The 26,712-nt window shown below is 38.0% G+C and overlaps 3 protein-coding genes across 7 annotated transcripts in view; 2 read left to right on the forward strand and 1 right to left on the reverse strand.

The window, feature by feature from the left end:
- The first annotated feature begins 1,085 nt into the window (after positions 1 to 1,085).
- On the forward strand, positions 1,086 to 10,512 carry LOC122058824 (putative BPI/LBP family protein At1g04970). Its single transcript, XM_042621511.1, has 6 exons — positions 1,086 to 1,718; positions 3,143 to 3,282; positions 7,141 to 7,492; positions 7,790 to 8,038; positions 9,001 to 9,126; positions 9,868 to 10,512. Exons 1-6 carry the CDS (start codon positions 1,317 to 1,319, stop codon positions 10,093 to 10,095), a joined length of 1,497 nt encoding a protein of 498 aa, XP_042477445.1. The 5' UTR covers positions 1,086 to 1,316; the 3' UTR covers positions 10,096 to 10,512.
- A 1,222-nt stretch (positions 10,513 to 11,734) lies between these two features.
- On the forward strand, positions 11,735 to 17,090 carry LOC122059233 (tRNase Z TRZ2, chloroplastic). 3 transcript variants are annotated; one of them, XM_042621918.1, is made up of 9 exons: positions 11,735 to 11,848; positions 11,903 to 12,403; positions 12,834 to 12,996; positions 13,080 to 13,150; positions 13,267 to 13,362; positions 13,493 to 13,606; positions 14,898 to 14,966; positions 16,448 to 16,522; positions 16,901 to 17,090. In XM_042621918.1, the coding sequence occupies exons 2-9, from the start codon at positions 11,990 to 11,992 to the stop codon at positions 16,994 to 16,996; spliced, it is 1,098 nt and encodes a 365-aa protein (XP_042477852.1). In that variant the 5' UTR covers positions 11,735 to 11,848; positions 11,903 to 11,989; the 3' UTR covers positions 16,997 to 17,090. The 3 variants fall into 3 exon arrangements, with proteins under 3 accessions (XP_042477852.1, XP_042477851.1, XP_042477854.1); XM_042621920.1 differs by having other exon boundaries at positions 11,793 to 11,859; positions 11,912 to 12,403; XM_042621917.1 differs by having other exon boundaries at positions 11,761 to 12,403.
- A 5,466-nt stretch (positions 17,091 to 22,556) lies between these two features.
- LOC122058664 (3-oxoacyl-[acyl-carrier-protein] synthase, mitochondrial) overlaps positions 22,557 to 26,712 on the reverse strand; it is a 33,934-nt gene continuing 29,778 nt past the window's right edge. For 2 of the 3 annotated variants that reach the window (XM_042621314.1, XM_042621315.1), the window contains exon 14: positions 22,557 to 22,783. In XM_042621314.1, coding sequence (XP_042477248.1) covers positions 22,619 to 22,783 — 165 coding nt within the window. In that variant the 3' untranslated portion in view covers positions 22,557 to 22,618. The remainder of the gene's footprint in view (positions 22,784 to 26,712) is intronic. The other variant, XM_042621316.1, reaches the window with a different exon arrangement.

The raw sequence follows: 26,712 nt of genomic DNA on the forward strand, positions 1-26,712 counted from the left end.
CAATTATTAATAAAACCAGTAAGAAAAAATAATGTAAGGGTAAAAGTGACTGGTCCGATCTGATACCGATAACTGAATCCTTGCTTGACAGTCGTCCGATGGTGTGGCAGCATGAGCATTGAAAGGAAAGAAATTAAATACCTAGAATACCCTTGTTTATAAAGTAAATGGTAAAACTTCAAGGGTGTTAAAATGGTCGCTTCCATTTGGTTTCCGTCTAAGAATGAGTGAGACTAAATCGTAATATCAAGTTAATATAGGTTTAGATCGATTTATTTTTTACCTTGAATCACAATGAAAATCTTGCATTGTAATGAAGAAATATTTAGTAAAAATACATTAAATTATCTACCATGAGACGAATAAGTAAACAATTATAAGGAAATTGGTTTGATGTGCTCATAACAAAGAGAAATAAATTGTAAGAAGTAGATAACTAATATTAAAAATCCAATTAATCTTGAATAATGAACAAGAATAAGTGTATAGCAATGGAAGCATTAAGTGGCATGCTTGGTAGAAACGTAACGATCTAGTGGTCAAGCGGTCGAAATAATCTCTCGACATTTTAGGGGTAAGACCGTAAGACTGCATAGTTCTCGTTCTATATCTCGCACATGCGGGATCCTGGTTTCATTTGATTTGATTTTTGATCCAGATATCGGTTGATTCACTGTGTTCTGGTTTTCATCTCGTCCCAGCATATATCAGTCTAAAACCAATCCGATAAAGATCGGTTCAGTTCGATCCGGAGTTTTCGGTCGATTTTAAGTTTTTGAGTGTTTTGAAACCCCTGTTTGGCTGGCTCGTCTATCGCGCTTTCGGTCTGGGCCTGAGTCGTCTCACGTCACCGTTTTAGACTTTCCGGTTATGCGAGAATCACCATTGAATATCCCTCTCTCTCTCTCTCTCTCTCTCTCTCTCTCTCTCCAGTCTACATTCTAGTGACGTGTTCCTTTGGTAAATCCTTTTTTTTTTTTTTTTTTTTTTTTGGGTTTGGTGGAAAAATCTAATTCCAATTCAATTAATCAAACTATTATTATTATGAACTAAAATCCAAGGAAACCAGTCAAACCACCATTGGAATCATTGCCTATGCTATCATTGCCTTGCAAGCATAGTCAGCTGCCTTTTTCTTCTCAAATCTGCAAACCCGATGATAACTAACCAATTTGATGATCTGATTTGAATGGTACTTCTCTTGTTTCCAAATTTCAACCGAATCTGAGGCTTTCCTCATCAAGGGTATCTTCCTGAGTTTGATACCGACCAATCTTCTCTGGGTATATTTTTATGTTTCTCTCTTGAGGTTTTCCATGGCATCTGCTTTCTTCTTCTTCTTCCTTCTTATGCCCTTCTTCTTGGTGGTTCCTGCAAGTACCCAAGAGGGTTCGATTTCTACGATCATCACTGAAAAGGGTCTTGATTTTGCCAAGGATATACTAATAGAGAAGGCGATTTCTTCTCTAACGCCTCTCAAGTTGCCCCAAATCGAGGAGTTTGTGAAAATTCCGTTCTTGGGGGGTGTTCATTTTGGTCTATCTAATATCACAATTTATAAGGTGGATGTTCCTAATTCGGATGTCAAGCCTGGTGATACTGGTATCACAATTGTTGCTTCTGGTGCCACCGCGAATTTGACTATGAATTGGTTTTATTCCTACAGCACCTGGCTTGTTCCTGTTACTATTTCAGATAATGGTCATGCCTCCGTTCAGGTATGCCACCACTGGAACTGTCAATAAAGTAGATTTCTAGATGTTATACTCCATGAACTTATTCCTATTTTTAATGTGTTTCTTTCCAACTTGACTTCTTGTAGATGTTGGCAGAATTTCAAGAATATATTCACACTTATGGTTATTTATAAAAAAATAAAATAAAAAAAAATAAAAAAACCCTTTCCATTTTTGGTCCATCCTTGTTAAGATCTCTCTAGAGACAATACTAAATATGCTCCCATGTCATGTCAGATATGGAGCAAAATATTCTCCAATTAAACCTTAAAAGATGGCTTTTTGCTGAATATAAACAAATAAAAGGGGGGGGGGGTTCAAAGCCTTGGGTTAGCAGTAGAATTCTTAGGAGCTAGAACCGCAAGCACCTTGCGATGTCTTGACCTCCCAATATTGATGTTGGCTTGATGCTCAAGATACTTCACTAAAAGCAGTCACCTTCCAAGGACAACTGTGATGGAAGAATTCCGAGTAATGAAAAAATTGTAGCAACCACTTCATTTGAAAAAAAAGAGAGAGAGGTGCCTGTTATTGCTCAGTATTTATAGAGAGTTAAATGATTAAAAGTAACATTTTACCTATCAAGGCATTGACAGTCTTCCGATATCAACTTTTCTTAGTTGTTTCTCTATTTTCCCGAAAATATGTGTTTGCAGTCGAACGAAACCTGTTGAACTAGGTAAAGCCTCATTTGCCCTTAATGTCAGTGATCCCAGATACTGGATTGTCCATCATCAAATGATTCAAGCCTACAATGAGTTCTGAATATTTCTGAATATTTGGAACCATTCCAAAAGATTGAACCAAATATTTTAGTACCTTCTTTTTATGGACTTGTAAATACAGATTGAGGGCTTTGTAGATTCCCTGATCAAGCCATAAGTGATTGCAATGCTAGTAATTCCTTCGAAATGGAAAAAATTTTAATTGACAACTTAGACCATTGCATGGTAATTGGCTAAAATGTCCTTATCTCAAATCATTGTTTGCGTTGAAAGTTGATATTCTCTAGCACCTTCAAATTTGATTGAAGGCGCTTGAGCTTTCCTAGTAAATCCATGTTTTATACATTTAGACGGCAGCATAGCCAGTATGCTTGACATGGTGGGGTCCAGTTTGCCAGAATATTAGTTGAAACTTGAAAGATTTTGGTTTATTTTGTTGTCCTCTATTACTGTTGTTGAAGTTTAAACAAGAAGTATCTAAAGTTAATACCTTGATGTGTACTGCTTTTCTAATTTGATGTAGTAAGCAGTATGGAATTTCTTTTGGTTGATGGGCATGTAATAGTGGATGCTGGCAATCATTTTTTAAAGCTTGCTTTTATCTTTCTTCCTATTGAGTGCTGTGCTTATTTTCAGTAATATTTCAATGAAGAGAATTGATGAGTCATGCTTCTAGGTAAGGTTGAAGGCATAGAAGTGGGGCTTACTCTAGGCCTGGAAAATCTGCAAGGAACTCTGGAGCTGTCCAATATGGAATGTGGCTTTTATATGAAAGATATCTCTATCACCTTGGATGGTGGAGCTTCTTGGCTTTATCAAGGGTAAAGAATGCTCATTTGGAATGTGATTTTATCCACAGATGGTGCTTTATATTGTTTGATTTCCTTTTACCTTTTTTTCCCCTTTAATTGGAAAGAACACTGCTTGATGTTTCATTACAGTGGCAACTAAATGATGGTTTTTCATGTCTATTGACTGTTGTGACTAGTAAATCATGAAACAAATTTTAACAAGGGGAAAATTCTCGTCCAAATGGGAGGGTAAGGTGTCCTGGATAACTTTGCATTACATGTGGTACACATTGAGGGGTTTGTGGTCCCCAAATTTGTTCGATCTTATGAAATGTGTGTGTCGGGCCAAAACTTACCCAATTGAATGATCCTATTGCCTGTTCTTTTGAAAAATCTAAAATTATGGTGAATGGTCCGCAAAATACTTGCAAACAGGTATTATACACGTAATAATAGCATATATATATAAATTTCTTACGACCTAACTTATGATATTTTAGACAGGGTGGAACAGAATTTTGCTTATGTAGCATATTCCAGGTAGCTAGGAGCCTGGGATAAGGCGTAGTTAAGATTGATAGACAAGGAGAGAAATGATAAAAAGATAAATTTTGAGGAGAATGATAATGAGTGCCTCATGTACTGCTTAAGATTCAATATGCCAAAAAAAAGGTGAAATTTTACACTAATAGTGGTCTCCTTTCAATAAATCAGGATATTTGTAATATCTTGCATTAGTTCAATCCAGGTAGACGTTGGATTAGGTCGGGATAATTATTCCTTCTTTTTTTTTTTTTTTTTTTTTATCTTTATCTTGTTATATTTGTAATAATAGGAAGTAGGAGTTAGAGTCTTAGTTGCATTCAAATTTGTTTTCAGTTTAGGATAGGATTAGGACTTCTTACTTGATTCTATAAAGCACCTTGTAACCCAACGATTTGGATGGATTTGGAAATTGAGTGAAGCTTTTGTTTAACGCTGCTGCCAAGAGCTGTGGTGCGCATCTCTCATCCTCCACCTCTGATCTTCTCTCTTTCATCTTACCTTCTTCCGATTCTTCTTTCTTCTTCTACCCTGTTTGTTCCTGATGCTACTATCAGCCCCACAAAGTTGGATTGATCTTCCTTGATCCCTCTTCTTCCTCGCAAGGTGTCCCTGAAATTTTGACTTGATTGAGGTCTGTATGCATTGGATTCCTCACTTGGAGCAGGTACTGGTTTTCTGCCTTTGCTGGTTGAATATTGTGAGAGGGAAGAAGACGATTCTTCTTTATTTTCTATTAAAAGCAAACTTCCTGTTATTTACAAGTAAGCCCCCTTTCTATAAGTTGAAGCCTCTTCCAATCTTATTCTTCATTTATTCCCTGAATTTGTTATTTTTTCCAAAAGAGTCCCAAAACTTTCACTTATCTTCAGTCAGTGCATTCAGGATTTCCTCCGTTAGCAACACACTCTCCATATATACTTTAGTAAATATGTCTTGCAGTCCCTTTCTTCATTGTTCAGCCCATTTTCTCCTCTTTCCTTCAAGTAGAGCTATTTCTGATAATAGAATAGCATTTTTTAATATATGTTTTCTGAATTATTTTCTATTCCACTCCTTTAGCTTTACTTTCAGTGCCTTCAATTTTAGCCTGAAAATTGCTCCAGTAGGTCCAGCACTGAGGTTCTCGACCTCCACATCAATGCCTCTCCTCTGATCTGCAACCAATTCATATAGAATACAGGGTGCTTTAATCACATATCTTATAGGCTAACAGAGAGTTGCACATGAAGTCACAGAAGAAAAAAGTAGTTGCATGGTCTGAAGTAGGCCTGGAAAGGGAATTTAAGGAGATAGCTTGTGTTGAATAGTTAGAACTATCTGATGAAAGAAAACATTACAGTTAGCTTAGTGCTAGATATTTTTTTTACAAAACAGCTGTGGCACCCAAATGATGCTTCTAGAGATTATCCAACAAGCTATTCCTTTTTTTTTTTTTCCCCTTAAGGTGATTGGAGGATTGGTAAAAGGTTTGATGTAGATTCCCATGCTGATCCCATGTATGGGTCACACTATCAAAGGAGGAGAAGGGGACAGCAAGCAGCACATCTTTTTCTGATCGAGCCAGCCCAAGCTGGCCCAGTTTTGACTAGACTTGGTTCTCTATAGCAGGCCATCGAACCAGCTCAGTTGTCCTAATTTTCCTGCACTATTTTGTCTTTATTTGGTGCCTTCTAAAAGCCTTTCCATACAGCCGTTGATCCAGCCAAGGAACAGCCAGCATAAAAGCTTTTTTTCTCTCCTGCAATCTCTCTTTGTTGCTGTAATTTGTCTTCTTGTGTTTTGACTGGTCAACTACAGTTTTGAGTATCAATTTAGCCTTCTAGAAGAGTCTATTGTTGTCCTTTATTATTGTTTTAGTGAACAAGTTATTGGTTTTTAGTAGTTTTGTGTTTAAGTCAATAGGTTTCTAATTTTAGCTTGTTTCCTTTTTTAATTTCTTACCATGTATTAAGTCCTTTGCCTCTACTATAGAAAGAGGTGCTGTTGTAATACAAATCACTATTGATTAATGAACGAATTTGCATCTTTTCTTGCTCCCTTGATACTGAGAAAGAATTGTTTCAATAGCCGAGATTGATGTGGGTGAGAGACCTAGGACTGAGAGAGTCCACCCCACCCACATCTATCCTATCTATGTTCTCTTTTCTTTTCTTTGTTTGGACAAATTGTGGGTGTGTGTGGAGTGATATTTTGAGATAGATTAAAGCCTTGAAGACTGGCTTTGTTGAAGATCAAGAGCAGGCCAAAATTCAGGGATCAAGCCAAGTTGTCATAGGGTTTTCACCCTTTGGTCCGAAAATCACATCTCAGAGATCTGTTATCCAATCACTATGCCCTTTTAGGGTTTTGTTTCACACCCCCAAAGGGGCACTCAACCAGATTTTGGAGGCCTTTGGAGGACTGGTCTGCTGGCCACAAGATATCTCCCTATCAAGCTCTTCAAAATCCTAAATCTGTTTGGTTCTCTGGGTTGTGAACTTGTGATTGGTTTCCAAACCTGTTGTAAGTTTATTCACCTAGGTAAATAATCCCATATAATAAACAAACTCCAACCAAACATAGATTAAAGTTTCAGATCTGATATCCATTGGAAATTACTCAGAATTGACAAATAGGCTGAAATAGAGAAAATATGAGATCTCACAAACCGTAGCTCAGATGTTCCTGAAATTATGTATGACAGTGACCAATAATACCCCCAATCTTTCCTCCAATTTTGGGTTGAAACTCACCTAGGAGGAACGAAGCCAATCACGATCACAGATGCCACAGATAGGAGAAACTAGGATTTATGACCAGATTTAGGAGAAAACCAGCGATTGGCTATTGGCTGCCCAGGTGGAGCTGAAAAACTGGTCAAGTGATCCTCGTAGGCTGCTCTTCAAACCCGGCCTTGCAAGGTCTGGGTTGGGAGATCTGGCCAAGGTCGATCAGGTCACAAAACCCTGACAAGCTGGTGTTGATCTCCTATTTGGGCTGATCTTACTTTAGGTTATTTCCTTTGAACTGGTAGTTCTTCTTGGAGATCAGATATGAAATTTCTATCTTGAGTTTGGTTTGGAGTTTATGTATTATCTGGGGTTATTTTCTTAGGTGAATAACTTTTCATCAAGGTTTGTGATTGATAGGTTAATTTAATTTGTCAAATGGTTTTTCCTATGTTCTTGCTAATTAGCAATTTGATATCAGAAGTTGTTTACTTTCTTATTACCGTCCAGTGTAATTCTTGCCTAAATGTTGATTACATTTTCTGCCATCACTTTTTGTATTTCTTGTTTAGAAATTTGATGATGTTCTGAGGTATTTTCTTTTTTCTTGTTGATTCTCTTTTCTTTTTCCCAGGTTTGTGGATGCTTTTGAAGAACAAATAAGGTCCTCAGTGGAAAATGCTATTACTAAGAAGATTAAAGAAGGGATTACAAAGCTTGATTCCTTATTAAAAGCACTTCCAAAAGAAATCCATGTGGATGAAATTGCTGCCTTAAATGTCACTTTTGTTAATGAGCCTGCATTTAGTAATTCTTCTATTGGGTTTGAGATTGATGGGCTATTCTCTGCAGCAGATAAGGTTGTCAGTCCTGGAAACTACTTTATGAATTCACAACCTCCAGCCTTGTGCAAATTTCCAACTAAAATGCTTGAGATTTCCTTGGATGAAGATGTATTTAACTCTGCATCCAACGTATACTATAATGTGAGTTTTTAAGTTTACAAATCAAACTGTTCCTTTGTACTTGCTGGAGTATAGTTACTAGTTTATTGAGTACTTTTGGAGTCATGAAGTTAGTTTATGATTAATTTTGTTGGGTGTATACAGCCAATATTTGCTTAGCAAGTATGTAGTACTTAATTACTAATATACTGTGAAGGAGTGTTACTTGTGCATCAATTAAGATTTAGGTTATCCGGTCTATGACTTGAACTTGTCAACCTCTATATCTAAGACAGATTGCAGTTGGAATCTTGGACTAATAATCTTCTTGGTGAACAGGCAGAAATGATGCACTGGATTGTGGACAAAGTACCAAATCAGTCCCTTTTGAACACGGCTAGTTGGAAATATATTGTTCCGCAACTGTACAAGATGTACCCAAACAATGACATGATACTGAATGTTTCTTTCTCTTCTCCTCCAGTCATAAAGATTTCATCCGATAATATTGATTCTACTGTTTATCCAGACATGATAATTGATGTTGTGAGTAACAACGAAACCATACCAGTTGCTTGCATCTCGCTGGTAAGCTTAACAGGAGTAGATATTTTTGCAGCATTTCTGATTCTTTTGCATTTTTTCCCTGTTTCTTTTCTATTATAGGCTGAAGTTGAGTATGACCTCATTCTATCCTTGACGTTGGGGAATGTAACTTATTTTTGTTATTAGGCAAAAGTTGTCCAATAGGTGGTATGTATCTCCTTATCATGCGTCATTGTTTGACCTGCATGTGAAATAATTATGCCGACTGACAGGAACCGAGAACAGAGCTTTCATGTATTCATTTGAGGTAGCTCTAGCTTTCTTATTCTTCATACTTCTTACACTTCCCCATGTCACAAAATTTGGCAAATCTTAATTTATTTAATTTGAAATCATTTATAAGACTTTTTTGTTTTTCATTTTAGTCATTTATAAGACTCTAATAGAGAGAATAATGATTTTCAGTGCTTTGAACGGAGTTTTAGGTGCTAGTCAACAGACAAACTAACAGCATCTTGGTGCTTCCAGAATACAACAGTTTCCAATATGGGAGATCCTAGGCATTCAGAGAAGGAAATAGTATCTAAGGTTTCCAAACCACTGAACCAAGGTTCTACAGGAGTGTTGCCCAATGTGTGAGATCTCATGGAAGGAAGTAGTATCTAAGGGTTCTCCCCCCCCCCCCCCCTTTTAATTGCCCCTACCTCCCATGTCAAGTCTGCCTTTTTGTTTTTGGCATTGGAAAAGAAGATTTATCTAAAATTGAATAACTCCAGCTAATGACTGTTAAGAGAAGAACTATATACGATTTCCATCCCTTGACTTATGCATGTTCAAGAACCCAATATTTTGTACCATTATTACTTCTTACCAAACAAGGAGTGTGTTTATGTTCTTCACTGTATTTCTCATCTTCTGCAATATTTCACGTTATGAATTTTGGAAAAAAAGGGATGTACATAATTATGTGGGTCATAATGAACATTGGTTGTTTCTTGGAACAGGTAGTTAGTGCTTCAGGTTTGGTGGACATCTCAGGGAATTCTCTTGCAGGTTATGTTGGGTTAGTTGATTTCAGCATGTCATTGAAATGGAGCAAAATCGGCAACTTCCACATGTACCTAATTCAGGTATGCTTGATGTGCTCATGGTTGGTTAATACCGCCCCTCCCCAGCACCTTAGTGTTTTTCTTGAAAAAAAAAAAAAAAGAGATACAGGAAAAAAGGATGAAGGGAAATAAAGAGAGGAGAATATGTGCATACAAAAGATACGCAACATATCCATTATATTCCCTTGTTTGTAAGGTTTTACCAGTAAATACCAATCTATTTTATGATTTTTCTTTCTTGGGGAGGGGGGGGTAGCTAGTAGAAAGCCCAAATTGTAATCCGAATCCCTTCCTACCTCTCAGTACAGTGTGCACAGAGGTAGCCAGTATCCTCAATCTGCATGCCCATTAGTATGTTTAAGACATGGTGGGAAAAATAAAAATCTAAATATTGATGGATCCCTGGCACAAGTATATTCACATGAATCATCTCTGTCATATTTATATTTTTATTTTTCCTACTATAATTCACCAGTTCAATGTTCCAGAAATTGGTTCAATCCAGACAGTTCATTAAAAACTGGTGTAAACTACTGTTAAACCAACAGATTATTTTACTTACAAATGGCATTCACCAGAATGAATAGACGGTAAGGTAGCCCTCTCTTCTGGTAGATTCCTCTTTCAGTTTTCAGGATCATGTCCATCAGAGGAAAATCTGTCAACTAAACCCCTTGTAGCACACTTTCCCTTTTGATATAGTAACATTCTCTCTGTGTGAATCCTTCTATGAAGCTTACAAAGTTATTTGAATATTTGCAGTCAGTGATGCGAACATTCCTCAAAACAGTGTTCTTTCCTTATGTCAATTTACGCCTCAGGAGAGGATTCCCACTGCCCATCATTCGTGGTTTCACTCTTCAAAATGCTGATATAGTCTCTGCCAATTCGCAAATTGTTGTCTGCAGTGATGTGGTTTATACCGATTCAAATGAACTCAAACTGCTTCCACATAATCAAATTCGTTCTTTCCTGAGTTTTGGTGTATGAGAAACTTTTGTTTTTCTATGGGGATGCACACACACATTTTTGTTGAAAGCAGAATAAGATCATGTCGGTCCTATTCTCTTGTCCAATATGAATAGCCCTGCTTCATATGGAGGACTTGGTTGCTGCATCAGCTATTCAGCTTCTTTAATGTATGAAAGACAAGATGCTCTGTCAGATCATGCTCGGATGATTCAGCATCATTACTTTCTGAAGACTCAGGCCACAGCTTTGACAATTATTGCAGTATCATTCATGTAAATATGATTGTAATATGACACTTCTCACCCTCAACCCCCCCCCCCCCCCACACACACAAATTGTTTGAGCTCATTTAGTTGTTTCTACTACCTTTCTTTCAAAGCAGGTGCAATGTTTCAAGATTTTACATTCTACAATCAGCCTAATTTTATCCTAAGAGAGGCTGTGTCCTGCCACATGGTCTAGGAAGATTGATGGTTAGGCTTTATTTGTTTACATGTAAAATGGACAGAAAAAAAAAAAAAAAAAGTGGAAGGTTTGCCATTGGGCCCACTATTTTATGCTCAAACCATGTAATACATAATAGGGGAAGTAAAGGAGATCAAAACAAAGTCTTATGTGGACTCCAGAGTGGGCTATTTAGTCGGTAAGAAAGGAAATCACATTGCTGTGCAAAATTGCTATCCAGCAGCATATACTCTTCACCTCAGAATTATGTAATTAAAATTTTTAAATTGCCTCCTCGTTTGAGGCCAAAATATTTTATTTTCCATTGGAAATCTTAAATGTAAATATTTATTAAATTCAAATTACACAGTAAAAAATTGTGGTTTGGTCTCATGGCCTGTATCAGTGCGGGGGCCAATGAGAGTGCATGCAGGGGTATTAAAATGAGGTGGTGATTCCGCATATGGTTGGACCCAGGGACCACGGAACTTGACATCTTTCATTCCCAGTAAGAAAATGGAAGAAGGTATCAGAGCAGGTGGTATAAGGTGATGCAAGGTGATGCTAGCACTCTCTCCTCGTAATAAATGAAATAAAAAAATTAAAATATATATATAGCTTTAAAAACAATGCAGAAAGTAATGGGAAAACAAGAATAAATAATACACACAGATTTACAAGGTCTAACAAGATTGTTTACGTCTTCAATGTGATGAGATTCTGTTTCATTATTAATGGAGAATATTATTATAATGTTTCTCCTTACACATCTAAGAATTGCTTACAGAGAGTAACTCTCGTTTCAAATATATAAAGAAAAACTCTAACAACGGAAAATACAAAACTATCTTAAAGCGGGACTATCGTTCTGTCTGTCAAGGTCCCTGCACCAGTACTCCCTGGGTTAAACTGCTATAGAATACAAGACATCGTACACCAACAATAGCTTTTTTTATATAGATGGAGAGGGGATGCTAACAACTAAGAGGCCCGAATCCACAGGCTCTATGTACCCCAATTTCACTAATTATACTCGGCAGTTGTTGTTTATTATAATCTAACTAGTTTTGTTGTTATTCGAACTTTAGTAGTTTCTTCGGTGAAGTCGTTGCTGACGCTCACGGCATACAAGTCGCCATTGGAAGTCACGGTTTTCTCTGTAGATCGTACCTCTTAATCATCGTGTCGGGGCTTACTTTCGAATTTCGATAAGAAAGAGTTCACCTTCCTCTTCTACCTCTCATACCCCGCAAGGCTCAACTGCAACTCTCCCCCCCTGCGCTCCCGTGAGTTTCAACCTTCTATATGTGACATAAAGCTCTCTCTCTCTCTCTCTCTCTCTCTCTCTCTCTCTCTCTCTCTCTCTCACTGTAACTGCAATTCTCTCTCACTGTAACTGCAATTCTCTCTCTAAGCTCCTGTGATGTTAAGTCTTATCTATGTAATCTAAGCCCCCTTTAAAACAAATATGCTGACTTCTTTAAGCATCTCAAGCTCAAAATTTCCTCCATTTCTTCCACCTAACGAACAGGCACCCGCATCCCCTTACAAATTCCCTTTCCCTGTAGTTCAGAGACTAGGACAGAAGGTCTCATCCAGTGGCCATGGCCTTGGCCTTGGATTGTCTGCCTTTAAAGGGACTGGGTTTCTCTCCGCAATAGACAGAGCGATTGAAGAAGAGGAATACAGGAAAGCCAGGGCCGAGGTTCATCGGAAAGGTGTCGACCTTGAGGGCTATTTGATTGAGGGAATATCAATAGGAGGTCACGAGACTTGCATCGTCGTTCCGAGATTGAATGCTGCTTTTGATATCGGAAGGTGTCCTTCGAGGGCTATTCATCAGGATTTCCTGTTCATAACCCATGCTCATCTTGATCACATTGTAAGCTCTTTCCCCATTTCAAGTTTCATCCCCACCATATGCAATCCTATCCAGTGTTCCTTGAGAAAGAAGCTTGCTTGAACTATCAAAATTTTCAGTTCAGCTTGTTTTGAATTTGATAGACTCGAACATGTGACCAATTATAATTATATACATGAATTCTCCTTTGAGCTTAACCTTGGTGTTCTTCCTGATTTGTGTTTCAAATCAAGAACAAATGATAATCAGTTGATTTGTAGCATTTGATTTCTTAGGAATTCTAACACCTGTTCTAGTAATGTTGGACTGGTTGGGCCAGAGTTGGAACCCTTGTCTGAGGACCTTGGACTAGTACCTTCTGTGCTTTACTTCAGTTTACTTGTTTATGCCAGTGTCATTTCTTTCACTCTGGACTTGTACGCTTAAAGTGCCTTATACTACATCATTACAGGGTGGACTTCCAATGTATGTAGCAACTCGTGGACTCTACAATTTAAAACCTCCAACAATATTTGTGCCACCTTGTATTAAAGAGGATGTGGAGAAGCTATTCGAAATTCACAGGAATATGAGTCGAGATGAATTGAAGTTTGATTTGGTTGCATTAGATGTGGGTATGCAGTTATGGTTCCTGCCATGTCTTTGTTTGATGTGCGCATATTCTATCGTGAATCTGACTTTACAAACTTAATTGCAGGGGAAACATATGAAATGCGAAATGACCTGGTAGTGAGGCCGTTTAAAACTCACCATGTTATACCCAGCCAGGTATGCTCTATTGGCTCATACTTAACCACTACGAAGAATATCCGTTGTTTTAGTTCTCGTATGTGCAACCTATGATCTCTCCAAGTGTGATTCACACAATGTCTTGGTTTCCTCAGGGATATGTCACTTACTCGGTAAGAAAGAAGCTGAAGAAGCAATATGCTCATTTGAAAGGAAAACAAATTGAGAAGTTGAAGAATTCTGGGGTGGAGGTTTGTTGTTTTTAGAAGCTCATTGAATTTGCAACTCAACGATTTATTTGAAGGATAAAGCTTGTTTTCTGCCAAGGTTCAATTCTGTGTTTATTATGATATATTTGACTTTGAAGTTACCTCTTGGCAGATTACAGACATTATACTGTACCCAGAGGTGGCATTCACTGGAGATACAACATCTGATTTTATGCTTGATCCTCGTAACGCTGATGCCATGAGAGCAAAAGTTCTTATAACTGAGGTAACTCTGTCTTGTTCTTTCTCTTTATTCCCTTTGTCCTGGCCAAGTTGAAAGTAGTACATACAACATAGGCATATCATCAAAATGTCAAATCATGATAATATCGAGAGATTTCAAAGAGGTCACCATAGTATGGATATCCACTTGTCAAAATGACAAAAGTTGCTAGAAAGTTGGTGGCACTGTTGCCTTTGTTATACATATGATCTATGCAGCAATGTGTGAATCGGGATAGGAGTTTATAGCAAGAAGACTGCTCCCATGGTGTCTCCGAATAATATCATCTTCCTGTAAAGTTGCATCTCATCAGAATATGCGTAAGGATTATGGAGTCAGAATAGCATACACTTACCTCAATTGCAATGTTACTTAAAAGAGTTTGTACAGAGGGAGATGCTGAAATGGTAAAAACCCAAATGATGAGAATCTAGGAAAGAACAAGTAAAGCACGACTGCCAATTGTTGCATAAGAGTATAATCCTTTGCAATAAAATGAAGAAATCTAATATCTGTCTGCCAATACGATGGTCTACATAGTACACCAAGAAGGAATGCTCTTAAAGGGATACAGCCCTTTCATCCTTCTTTATTTTCTGGACTAGATTACAAACATTAAACCGTTGAAGGAAATGCAACTATTGAATACTGCTGTGCACTATATGTGTGAAAATGCTCTAATAGCCATATTTACACTCCATGAAAAAAGTGGTGAGGTGTAGTCTCTAAACCCTAGTCAAAAAAATCAAAAATTTCCACTAGTTACCTCTCAATTTCCTTCACGTAGGCAGCTGCACTTCTTTGCAACTTGGAATATAAAAAATTATAAAAATAAAATAAAAAAGCAAAAAAGGCAACCGCAATATATCATTTTGTTTTTATTTCATATAGCATTTGAACACATAAGGTCACATTAAGGTGAATCATAGTGATCACTTGTCAAAAGAGGAGCAAAGAGGAACAAAATAAAGAAGAATGTAGATGGAATCATCAATAGTATGTGAATAAGAAAATAGAAATGATATCATTTTTAGAGTTTTTTTTTTTTTGTAATCTTCTTAGGTCTTCAGTTACCTGAGCAGTTCTATGAAAAGTGTCACTGGCCATTAGCCACGAGGCTTCAGCCGATTTAGAAGATAAAAAAATCCTCTTTTTTTGCTGGATGAAATCATCTGAGTGCGATATGTATTAAGTGATATATAATGGATCTCTTTTTTTTCTTTTTCTTTTTTTTCCAGGGTTCATAAAGTTCTGAATTCCCATTTTCTGATTAACATTGCTTTTCTTTGGGCAGGCAACTTTCCTAGATAAAGAGCTCAGCATTGAGCACACACGACAGCGTGGCCATACTCATATATTTGAGGTCTGCAAGACTAAGTTGCATCTTTCTATTGTTTTTGCTCATGTTCATGCTTTTCACATTCTCCTTTGTATTTTAGTTATATTTGATGAGGAAAATTGATATTAGGTGGAAAAGCTACCTTTGGAACTAGGGCATGGCATGGAATGGGTCAGATAACAGATCTGCTCAGGAATGCATGCATTTTAACAGGGATTGGGTCTCTTAATAAAATTTATTTTAGGTTCTAGTCAGATAATTGACTTGGAAAGTTTACTGTGTAATCCATATGGGTATTGAGACAGATACATTTGTGTGGACTCAAGCCAAACCAGGACCTGCTAATGCAGATTTAGATCCAGGGTTGGATCTAATGGACCTTAACTTTTTCATGTGCAGCCAACCAATGACTTGTATTAAAGTTGTTTCAAACCCACAATTCAACAGGTTTTACAATGAGACCTTTTAGTGGCGACATCCATATCAATGAACAGGCAGGATACTATTTGGAATATCAAATCTCTATTAGGACTTTAGATGGCTAATAAAACTGTGAAAACTGGTCCTGAAAAAGAATAAAATGGTTATGATTGTAAATCACTGAGGAGGTCCAAAACCCAATATAAGTGTCATTTAAACCAAAGACAAACAGTGAGAAATAGTGAGACTTCGTCTCGTTTGATGTAAACAGTAGTGTTTTAAAATGTAGTTAGAATGAAAGACCACTGTGTGGTAGAAATATTGACATTCAGAATGTATTCGAGAAGTAAAATATTTCTGCTGCCATATTCTTTTTTTACAAGAAGCAAAGGAATCTAGTAAAAAAAAGTCAAGGGAAAAGGCTGGGCACACCACCGGTGTACCGTAAGCTAGCATCCTCTCTCTCTTCCCCCTTTGAAATGAACCCCCTGTCCCTCCTGTATGATGCTCCATCCCATAACCCCCATTGGTGCCACCCACTAGCTTACTGTATGCGGGCAGTGTGCCTATCCCTCCCCCAAAAGTCAATTACTATACTTCACAAGTTTATAAGTTTGTTACCTAATTATTGTTAACATTAGCTGGAACTGTCCATTTTATTTTTTGTTTTACATTACAAAATTTTACTCCATCTGGTTGAGTATAAAGAGAAGTGATGTAAAGTTGAAACAAAATGGAAATTTTCCAACTAATACCAATGACAATCCTGTAAATAACATAAAGAAACTAAATTGGCAACCAAAATTTTTAACTAAATTTCTTAGATTGTTGTGGAAAAGAATGAGTGATGAAATACTGTTACTTCACTTTTCAACTACTTTCTATACTTTTATTGGTATCTTCATGCTATTGGTCTTCGCTTTAAAATGTTGTACAATTTTTAGTACATTTTATGTCCAGTTAAATGGAGTTTAGGGAAAACATGTGGAGATGCTTTTGTCATTTGGATATGTTTCTTTTTTTTACTTTTGATAGATATTTTTGTATCTTATTTGTTGTTCTGAAGTGTTTAGTTGACATTGTAGATCATTGAACATGCTCAGTGGATCCGGAACAAAGCCATTTTGCTCACTCATTTCTCCTCACGGTACAAAATTGAGGTGATCTCTCAGTGAACAAAGTCTTTCATATTCCTTTCTTCAATAAGAATATCCATTAGTCGCTAAAGGTCTTTGGGTTTGACCTTGTCACTCAACGCAGCTTGTCTAATTGCCATGCCTACTTTTGAAACCATTGTCTAAGCCCCACTCGCTTTGTCCAGAAATTTATCCTGATCGGATTTTCCATCTGGCTGCCCTGAACCATTATCTGGACCTTGTTGTGGACATTTTGGTTTACAGTGTTGTAGGTTTGCAGACTAGTGCCCTACAAATCATTTTCCAGACAACCTGAATGAGTGCATGCACAATATACTAATCAGGTCATTTTTCTTCACCATATGGACTAAGTAACAAAGTTGTTTCACTTTTCAATCACAGGACATTCGTCAAGCCTTGTCAAAGCTGCAACCGAAGTTGTCCGCCAAAGTGGTTGCTTTAACAGAAGGCTTTAATTCAATGTATTCTGAGTCATGAGCCTGCCTCTTTTCCTTTGTAGATTGTCTTGTGCAACCATGATCATTTTAAATGATCATTTTTTTTTTTCAATCGCACCGAGTCCATTTTTAAACGACCAACCCCAATAACACCCTTTACTTTAATTCATTAGATTCAGGAGTAGGCTCATTAATTACACATAATATTTCAAAGGAAAGAAAAAAAATATCCCTGGTTGAGCCATATCAACCTTGGGTTTTTAACGCCCCATCTATCCCTCCTCCGAAGTGTCTCGGCACAAGGGACACATGACCAAGTAGCATTCCTCTCATTTTTATGTGAAAACTAAGCACATGGATTAAGAAAATAGTAACCAATCCTTCCTACTTTCGTGAACTAATGGTCTCTATTCTAGCCCTATTACCCCACTTGTGAGTTGTGAGCAATGGAGACCATATGCCTAGACTTTTTTACAATATTTACATAATCAAAATGTTTCATAAATTTTAAAATATCAAATAACGAAGACAACATCCAAACTTTATTCCAACTTAATGTGATCGGTTATACGGAGATTTTCAAACAAAAATGAGTGCGAGTATCCATGCAAAAAGATTGATGGGTTATGGTTAATTTAAGTGTAAATTGTCAACCTGATGCACCATCAAAATCAACCATAAGTTTATAACGACAGACTATGATAAGGTACCAGCTGTCAAATAACATATTAGACAAACCCTATGGTCAATTCCTAACATTTCCTTGCATTAGCCATGCAATTATTTCTTGGAAGTCCATCTAAACTTCTACACACGCCCATCCTCGGTCCTGCGGCCTTTGCAGTCCCTAACATATTCCTCAGAGTTTTTACTCTTGCGATCTCCCTTCCGCGTAAAGCTACTACAAAGTGAGACTGAAACAATAAAACACATACCATTACAAATCACAACACATCTCACTTGACATCTTATGGTAGACCTCTACCGCCCAATCTGTTTATTCTTCGGGCTCACTGTTTATTATGTGAGAGAGATACTAAAATCTGCACAAGGGTGTCGTTTCACACGTTAGCTGGGCCTGGTCCGCGTAGACCAAGGGTGAACACTCGTCGTTTACATCATGGACTATCAGGGTATCTAATTCTGTTAGCTCCCCATGCTTTCGCACCCCAGCTTTGGTAGGGACCCAGAGAGCTGCCTTCACTTTTGTGTTTTAGGTATCGATTCGGCTGATACCAATACCATTCACTGATGCAGTGTATTTACAGTAGGGACCAAGGGTATAGTCGAGACAATTGATCAGGTATTGATATCTTTGAGGGCAAAACCATCTGATAAAACAGCAATCGATACTAATTCCCATCATATCCGATATGATACCGATATGGATACCAAAATGGTTGATACCCAATACCTACAACCATGATCAGATTTGGTTCCTCTCCAACTTTTCGCATGCACACAGCCCAACACCTGAGGGCATACAGCCACATGCATGCAAGAGGTTGGAGAGGATGCCAATCCTATGCTGTATGCATCCTTTTCCCTCGAACAAATTTGTTTTTCCAGTGGATTTTTTTTTTTGGGCAAGGGGGGTGTGGTGTAAAGAAAATAAGGTGCTCCATGGTAGTGCTCATCACCCCCAGGCCGAAACCCCCATATGACAAGCAACGATTTCTCATGACGAATGAGTGATAGTGAGACATACTGACTCAAACCCACAACCAGCTAACTCGAGCGGTGCTCCATACATAATTGCGTAAAAAATGCAACTGTAACATTATCAACATGGCCATCTAAATCAAATCATGAAACGACTACTTTCCACTGCCTTCTGACCAAGGAGACAGTTATCATTCAGATATTAAACACCGGAAACAGTATAAGTTTATATCAGATTAAGAATTATCATTAGCTTCCCATTTTCCATCAGAAATGAAAATTTTGTCAACATACTTTCTGCATAAACAAACCCTCGCAACCAAAAATACTGGCATATTCAGTACCTTAAAATTCTCGTATCAAAGCTTCCTGTCTTCCAATGTACCAAATGAAGTTTCAAGTCTTTGCATCATTTGTACACAACTGATGTTGAAATGGCTTTACAAGAGTCTGTAATAGAGCTTTCAAATGATCAATTCTCAAAATTTGACTGGATCCGTTCCACTTCAGCTGCTGATGTAAGGGGTTCATGGACCAATCCTTCTTTTCAGGGCCCGTAAGTGTATCTAAGTTCCATATGAAATTTCCAAACTCAAAGGTTGTCGCTGTCTCATGTTCTTCCCCCCCCCCCCCCCGGCCCCCAGGTCCCCAGGTTTGCTTTCCAATTTTCTTGCAGCAAAAATTGAGACGCACTAAGGGGCAGCTGTGAATAGCAGGGATGCATTTGTCCCCCCAAATCCAAAGGAGTTTGAGAGTGCTGCTCTTATTGGCATCTCAGTTGAGGAAGTCAAAGGCATGAAACCATCATGAAAAATGGGATCTGGATGGTTTAGATTCAGTGTTAGTGGTGCAATCCCCTGCAACAAGAAATCCAGCACCCTATAATGTGAGACTGTTGAAAATGTAGCAACAAAACAACAACAAAATTTAACCTTATCCCAACTAAATGGGGCTGGCTACATGGATCCCAGAAAAAACAAAAGGGAGAAATGAAAGTAAGAAAAGAAAGTAGAAAGTTAGTATGTAGCCCTACACATTCATACTGATAGCATATCCAGTCTAATTCCAAGCTTATGAACAAGATGTTAACTCTCATCGCTACTAGCTAGCCAAATAAATGAAACAAATTTTCATATACAAGGAATGCGAGCAGTACAAACAAGTAGGAGCTACAATCTTTAACCTTTATGAAATACAGTTACACGTAGACATCACAATTTTCACGTTTTATTTTCGAATTTTGAAAGCCCACATCTCAGGAGTGGCAGTTCATGGAGTTTATAGCACGACAAAGTCATCCTGCTCACATATCTCCACACATAATTAACCAGTAAATGTGTTTTGAGTTGAAATGCATTTAACAATGCTAGACCATCCAGAACTCAAAAGGCTAAAACACATCTGTATGATTAAAAGGGATTCCAACAACTAGATTTTGTAGACTTCGTTCAAAGAGTTGAACCATAATGTTTCTTCCATTGCCATTGAATATGATGCAACTACAAAGTTATGCTAATCAGAAAAGGAAAAAAATTCTCTTCTGCAGCTAGAATGGAAGAGTGAACAACAATAGACCATGTACCAAACAAGATTTTTTCAATTTTGTGGCACCACAAAAAAATTCTATATCATGGTGGCTTTAAGGGTTTCAGCTAGGCAAATCAGTCACTTAAATGTTGCCATGACCGTATTGAAGGATATCAGACTTATATAATGCCAATGGCTAATGCTCTCTCTGGTTGGATTTCAGTTTCAATTTCTGGGAAAGGTTTTAATTTTTAGTGTGTTTGGCATGATTTCTGCACCCCATTTCTGTGAAATAGAAATCAGTTGAAGTAGAAATCCTGAAATCATAATGTTTCTTCCATTGCCATTGAATATGATGCAACTACAAAGTTATGCTAATCAGAAAAGGAAAAAAATTCTCTTCTGCAGCTAGAATGGAAGAGTGAACATCTATTTTATGCTAACCACCACAAAAAAATTCTATATCATGGTGTCTTTAAGGGTTTCAGCTAGGCAAATCAGTCACTTAAATGTTGCCATGACTGTTTTGAAGGATATCAGACTCATATAATGCCAATGGCTAATGCTCTCCTTGGTTGGATTTCAGTTTCAATTTCTGGGAGAGATTTCAATTTTTAGAGTGTTGGGCATGATTTCTGCACCCCATTTCTGTTAAATAGAAATAAGTTGAGTAGAAATCCTGAAATAGGTGAGGAGCTGTTTCAAATTCGGAGGGCTGAAATCACTTCAGCCTATTTCACGACTAGTAGTTCTATGAGCACCTGTTTGCAATGGCTCAAAGCACGGGGAAACATTTCACTTGCTTTCAAAGCTCAAATGAAACCCTAATGCCTTCTCACCTGATGCTTATAGAGAAGAGAAGCCATATCCGACAGTTGGAAAAGCAGAGGTGAACGGAACCACCATGTACACCGAGCCCTTCTCTCTCTCTGCTCTTTCTCAGAAATACTTCCTTTAATTCTTTCCCTCTTTTCCTCCCCCTCCCACTCTCCTCTATCTCTAAGTAACTCTCACCCTCTCTATTTCTTTATATCTCTTGCTATTCTCTGAGATTAGAGGTCGATTTCTGTTGGTGAAATCAATTTGTCTCGCCCTCTCTCCTCTTGTATGCTGCCAATGGCGGTTAGAATGTCCCTCCCTCTCCCATTCTCCTTCTCCATCTCTCATTCCATCCCCTTGTCCAAGAATCCCCAAGTTGGTTAGGGTTTCAAAAAACAAACCTTAGAACCCGAGAAGAAATTAGGAAAACCTGTAAATGTCTTGCTTTACCTTCCTTCCTGAGTGGCAGTTGGGACAATCAGAACAGATTTCTTTTAATCTAGGATAATCTGTAAATAACTCTCCCTTTGGTTTGATCAGATGAGGATTATAAGGTAAAATTATTGCCAACTTGAGTAAGGGTGGGGGTAAGCTGGAACAAAAGCCTTACCAATGGAATATGCTTCAACATTTCTGATCCGGGTGGGGTTTCATTTCAAGAAGAGACGTTGAATGTTGACTGTTGAAGAGGGGTATGGAGCAGATGGAGTTGAGGGGGCTGTACAGATGGCATTGGAGGTTAGTACAGAATTTAATTCTGCTTTCCTTGGGGAAAAAGAACGAGAGTTCCAACTGATTTTCTGAAAAAAGGGATGAGGGTTAATATTTTTTCGTTGACAAGAGGATGAAGACTTGGTAGTCGAAATTAAATGTAGAGAAGTGATAAAGCTCCAACTGGAAGAACTCTGATAAAGGGTCAAATTCTAGAAGTATCAAGAGAAGGTGGACCACCTGTGTTTTGTTTACTAGAGAAGGTGGACCACCTGTGTTTTATTTACTTCATGACAATTCTATCTTGAACACCAAAGGTCTTGTAAACCCGTCTTGAGACATTTTCAGGAACTTGATCAGGGATCCATTATTTTCAGAGATCTTGCTTGGTTTGTGTGGACATAGGCAACGATGGGAATCTATCAGTATCAGTAAAATTTAAAGACTCCTTTATTTTGGATGAATGGATGCTTTTCCTTTTTGAAGCTTTTGTGCAGAGTGAAATGGTTGGCTGATGAGGTAAGCTAGGCTGAAAGAAGCAAACACTTCCAAAACTACAGAAACCAGAATCACAGTGAACCTAAACTCAGAAATAGGGCAGAAACTTGATGTGACTAGAACTTGCAAACTATAAATCAGATGGGGCTGAAATTAATATATCATAGAGGTCCTAATGGGGTGAATATGTGGTTAAAATATCAAAGCTATGGTTAGATAAGGAGATACGAACATGGACAGAAAATAAAAACTAAAATCCAGAAAACAGCAAGCAAGGAGAACTTCAATAACTCTCAATCCATGAGTGCGACGATGCTGAAATTTGGGTCAAGTGGAGTAGAAGGGGAAGCGAATAACAGTCAAATCTCAACCCAANCCCCCCCCCCCAGGTCCCCAGGTCCCCAGGTTTGCTTTCCAATTTTCTTGCAGCAAAAATTGAGACGCACTAAGGGGCAGCTGTGAATAGCAGGGATGCATTTGTCCCCCCAAATCCAAAGGAGTTTGAGAGTGCTGCTCTTATTGGCATCTCAGTTGAGGAAGTCAAAGGCATGAAACCATCATGAAAAATGGGATCTGGATGGTTTAGATTCAGTGTTAGTGGTGCAATCCCCTGCAACAAGAAATCCAGCACCCTATAATGTGAGACTGTCGAAAATGTAGCAACAACAACAACAAAATTTAACCTTATCCCAACTAAATGGGGCTGGCTACATGGATCCCAGAAAAAACAAAAGGGAGAAATGAAAGTAAGAAAAGAAAGTAGAAAGTTAGTATGTAGCCCTACACATTCATACTGCTAGCATATCCAGTCTAATTCCAAGCTTATGAACAAGATGTTAACTCTCATCGCTACTAGCTAGCCAAATAAATGAAACAAATTTTCATATACAAGGAATGCGAGCAGTACAAACAAGTAGGAGCTACAATCTTTAACCTTTATGAAATACAGTTACACGTAGACATCACAATTTTCATGTTTTATTTTTGAATTTTGAAAGCCCACATCTCAGGAGTGGCAGTTCATGGAGTTTATAGCACAACAAAGTCATCCTGCTCACATATCTCCACACATAATTAACCAGTAAATGTGTTTTGAGTTGAAATGCATTTAACAATGCTAGACCATCCAGAACTCAAAAGGCTAAAACACATCTGTATGATTAAAAGGGATTCCAAAAACTAGATTTTGTAGACTTCGTTCAAAGAGTTGAACCATAGTGTTTCTTCCATTGCCATTGAATATGATGCAACTACAAAGTTATGCTAATCAGAAAAGGAAAAAAAATTCTCTTCTGCAGCTAGAATGGAAGAGTGAACAACAATAGACCATGTACCAAACAAGATTTTTTCAATTTTGTGCCACCACAAAAAAATTCTATATCATGGTGGCTTTAAGGGTTTCAGCTAGGCAAATCAGTCACTTAAATGTTGCCATGACCGTATTGAAGGATATCAGACTTATATAATGCCAATGGCTAATGCTCTCTCTGGTTGGATTTCAGTTTCAATTTCTGGGAAAGGTTTTAATTTTTAGTGTGTTTGGCATGATTTCTGCACCCCATTTCTGTGAAATAGAAATCAGTTGAAGTAGAAATCCTGAAATCATAATGTTTCTTCCATTGCCATTGAATATGATGCAACTACAAAGTTATGCTAATCAGAAAAGGAAAAAAATTCTCTTCTGCAGCTAGAATGGATGAGTGAACATCTATTTTATGCTAACCACCACAAAAAAATTCTATATCATGGTGTCTTTAAGGGTTTCAGCTAGGCAAATCAGTCACTTAAATGTTGCCATGACTGTTTTGAAGGATATCAGACTCATATAATGCCAATGGCTAATGCTCTCTTTGGTTGGATTTCAGTTTAAATTTCTGGGAGAGATTTCAATTTTTAGAGTGTTGGGCATGATTTCTGCACCCCATTTCTGTTAAATAGAAATAAGTTGAGTAGAAATCCTGAAATAGGTGAGGAGCTGTTTCAAATTCGGAGGGCTGAAATCACTTCAGCCTATTTCACGACTAGTAGTTCTATGAGCACCTGTTTGCAATGGCTCAAAGCACGGGGAAACATTTCACTTGCTTTCAAAGCTCAAATGAAACCCTAATGCCTTCTCACCTGATGCTTATAGAGAAGAGAAGCCATATCCGACAGTTGGAAAAGCAGAGGTGAATGGAACCACCATGTACACCAAGCCCTTCTCTCTCTCTGCACCTCTCTGTTCTTTCTCAGAAATACTTCCTTTAATTCTTTCCCTCTTTTCCTCCCCCTCCCACTCTCCTCTATCTCTAAGTAACTCTCACCCTCTCTATTTCTTTATATCTCTTGCTATTCTCTGAGATTAGAGGTCGATTTCTGTTGGTGAAATCAATTTGTCTCGCCCTCTCTCCTCTTGTATGCTGCCAATGCCGGTTAGAATGTCCCTCCCTCTCCCATTCTCCTTCTCCATCTCTCATTCCATCCCCTTGTCCAAGAATCCCCAAGTTGGTTAGGGTTTCAAAAAACAAACCTTAGAACCCGAGAAGAAATTAGGAAAACCTGTAAATGTCTTGCTTTACCTTCCTTCCTGTAAACAATTCTATCTTGAACACCAAAGGTCTTGTAAACCCGTCTTGAGACATTTTCAGGAACTTGATCAGGGATCCACTATTTTCAGAGATCTTGCTTGGTTTGTGTGTACATAGGCAACGATGGGAATCTATCAGTATCAGTAAAATTTGAAGACCCCTTTATTTTGGATGAATGGATGCTTTTCCTTTTTGAAGCTTTTGTGCAGAGTGAAATGGTTGGCTGATGAGGTAAGCTAGGCTGAAAGAAGCAAACACTTCCAAAACTACAGAAACCAGAATCACAGTGAACCTAAAGTCAGAAATAGGGCAGAAACTTGATGTGACTAGAACTTGCAAACTATAAATCAGATGGGGCCGAAATTAATATATCATAGAGGTCCTAATGGGGTGAATATGTGGTTAAAATATCAAAGCTATGGTTAGATAAGGAGATACGAACATGGACAGAAAATAAAAACTAAAATCCAGAAAACAGCAAGCAAGGAGAACTTCAATAACTCTCAATCCATGAGTGCGACGATGCTGAAATTTGGGTCAAGTGGAGTAGAAGGGGAAGCGAATAACAGTCAAATCTCAACCCAATCTGATGGTTAGATTCTCAGAAATCAATCACTGAAGTTCAGACTCGTATGTTGCCAAATAAGCCCATCGCAGACATGAAACAGTACTTAAAAATAACAGAATATCAAGAGAAGTTAGAGAACAATAAAAGAAAGATTAACTAAGCACAAAAAGATCAGAAATCACCTGATCGAAGGCCAAGATGGTGGGAGAAAATTGCTGGAAAACCTGTAGAACGGTAAGAGAAGAAAGAGAGGAAAAAGAAGGGCATATAACCATAGGCTTCACCACCTATGGCCTGCAGGAAAGGCTTCACCATCAGTCCCAGACCAAAGGATTCACCACCTTAGGTTGCCACTTGCTTCACCACAAGGGATGCCACTGATTCACCGCAATACCCACACTGACATACAGCTGGTCCGTCAAAACATCCAAATAGTGGGCTATTGTAGCACCTTGCTCTTTATTTATAATAACTAATAAAGTGATTACAAGAATATAAACCCATAGGAGTGGGGGGACCGATTGGCTGTCAAGCAATTGTTAAAAAAAAATAAAATCTAGAAAGGATCCTTGGACAAGGAAAATAGATAGCACTTCTACTTAACTTGTTTACTAAGTAACTACATGAAAATAGAAACTAGTAAGTAACTACCAAAAGATATTAGCAGCTCCAAATCTCTACCGTCATTTAGTAACACTACTAAAAGATATTGTCGGCTCCAAATCTCCTCCACACAAGCTGGCTTCATGGGACCCACACCAAGACATGCGAGATCCTTAGCTGATCAACACAACTTGTTCTAGAGGTTGGCCCAGTTAAGGACCAGCACCAGAACCATGGCTGGTTCAAGTGTGCTTCTTCCTCCTATGCTAGAACTGCATCATTGACTTTATGGAAAGAGCTAGAGAATTTTAGATTTTGGTAGGAAGGGAAATGGATATTGGTTGGAGAATTTGACATTGTTAAGTCATCTGTAGAGAAAAGTTGGGAGGCAGCATGGGTGTGCTAAAGGCATGAAACAGTACTAAGTTTAATGCTGGAATATCTATAGAAAGAAAAAGTTTAATGCTGGAACGAGATGGTTGACGTATCATTTGAAGGTTCCAATCCATATTGTGTGGGCCAATTTGTTCAAATGCCATAGTTGGACTTCTTCAAAAGAAAGATCTTAAGTTTTAGGGTTGCATGATTCAATCTGCACATAACCCAACCAAACCCATTTCTCTTTCCAGAATCCATTCTGTTAGTAACCAAACGATTTCAATTTCTGATAAAAAAAAATTTCTCAGAAGATTTTGCATGAATAGAACATAAATTGAAATTGAAATCCAACCAAAGAGAACCTAAACCTGGCAAGAAAAAACATTGTTCTGAAAACAATAGCCAATTGAATCAGGTGAAAGA

This window comes from Macadamia integrifolia, chromosome 13 (assembly GCF_013358625.1).
Source record: "Macadamia integrifolia cultivar HAES 741 chromosome 13, SCU_Mint_v3, whole genome shotgun sequence".
NCBI lineage: Eukaryota > Viridiplantae > Streptophyta > Magnoliopsida > Proteales > Proteaceae > Macadamia > Macadamia integrifolia.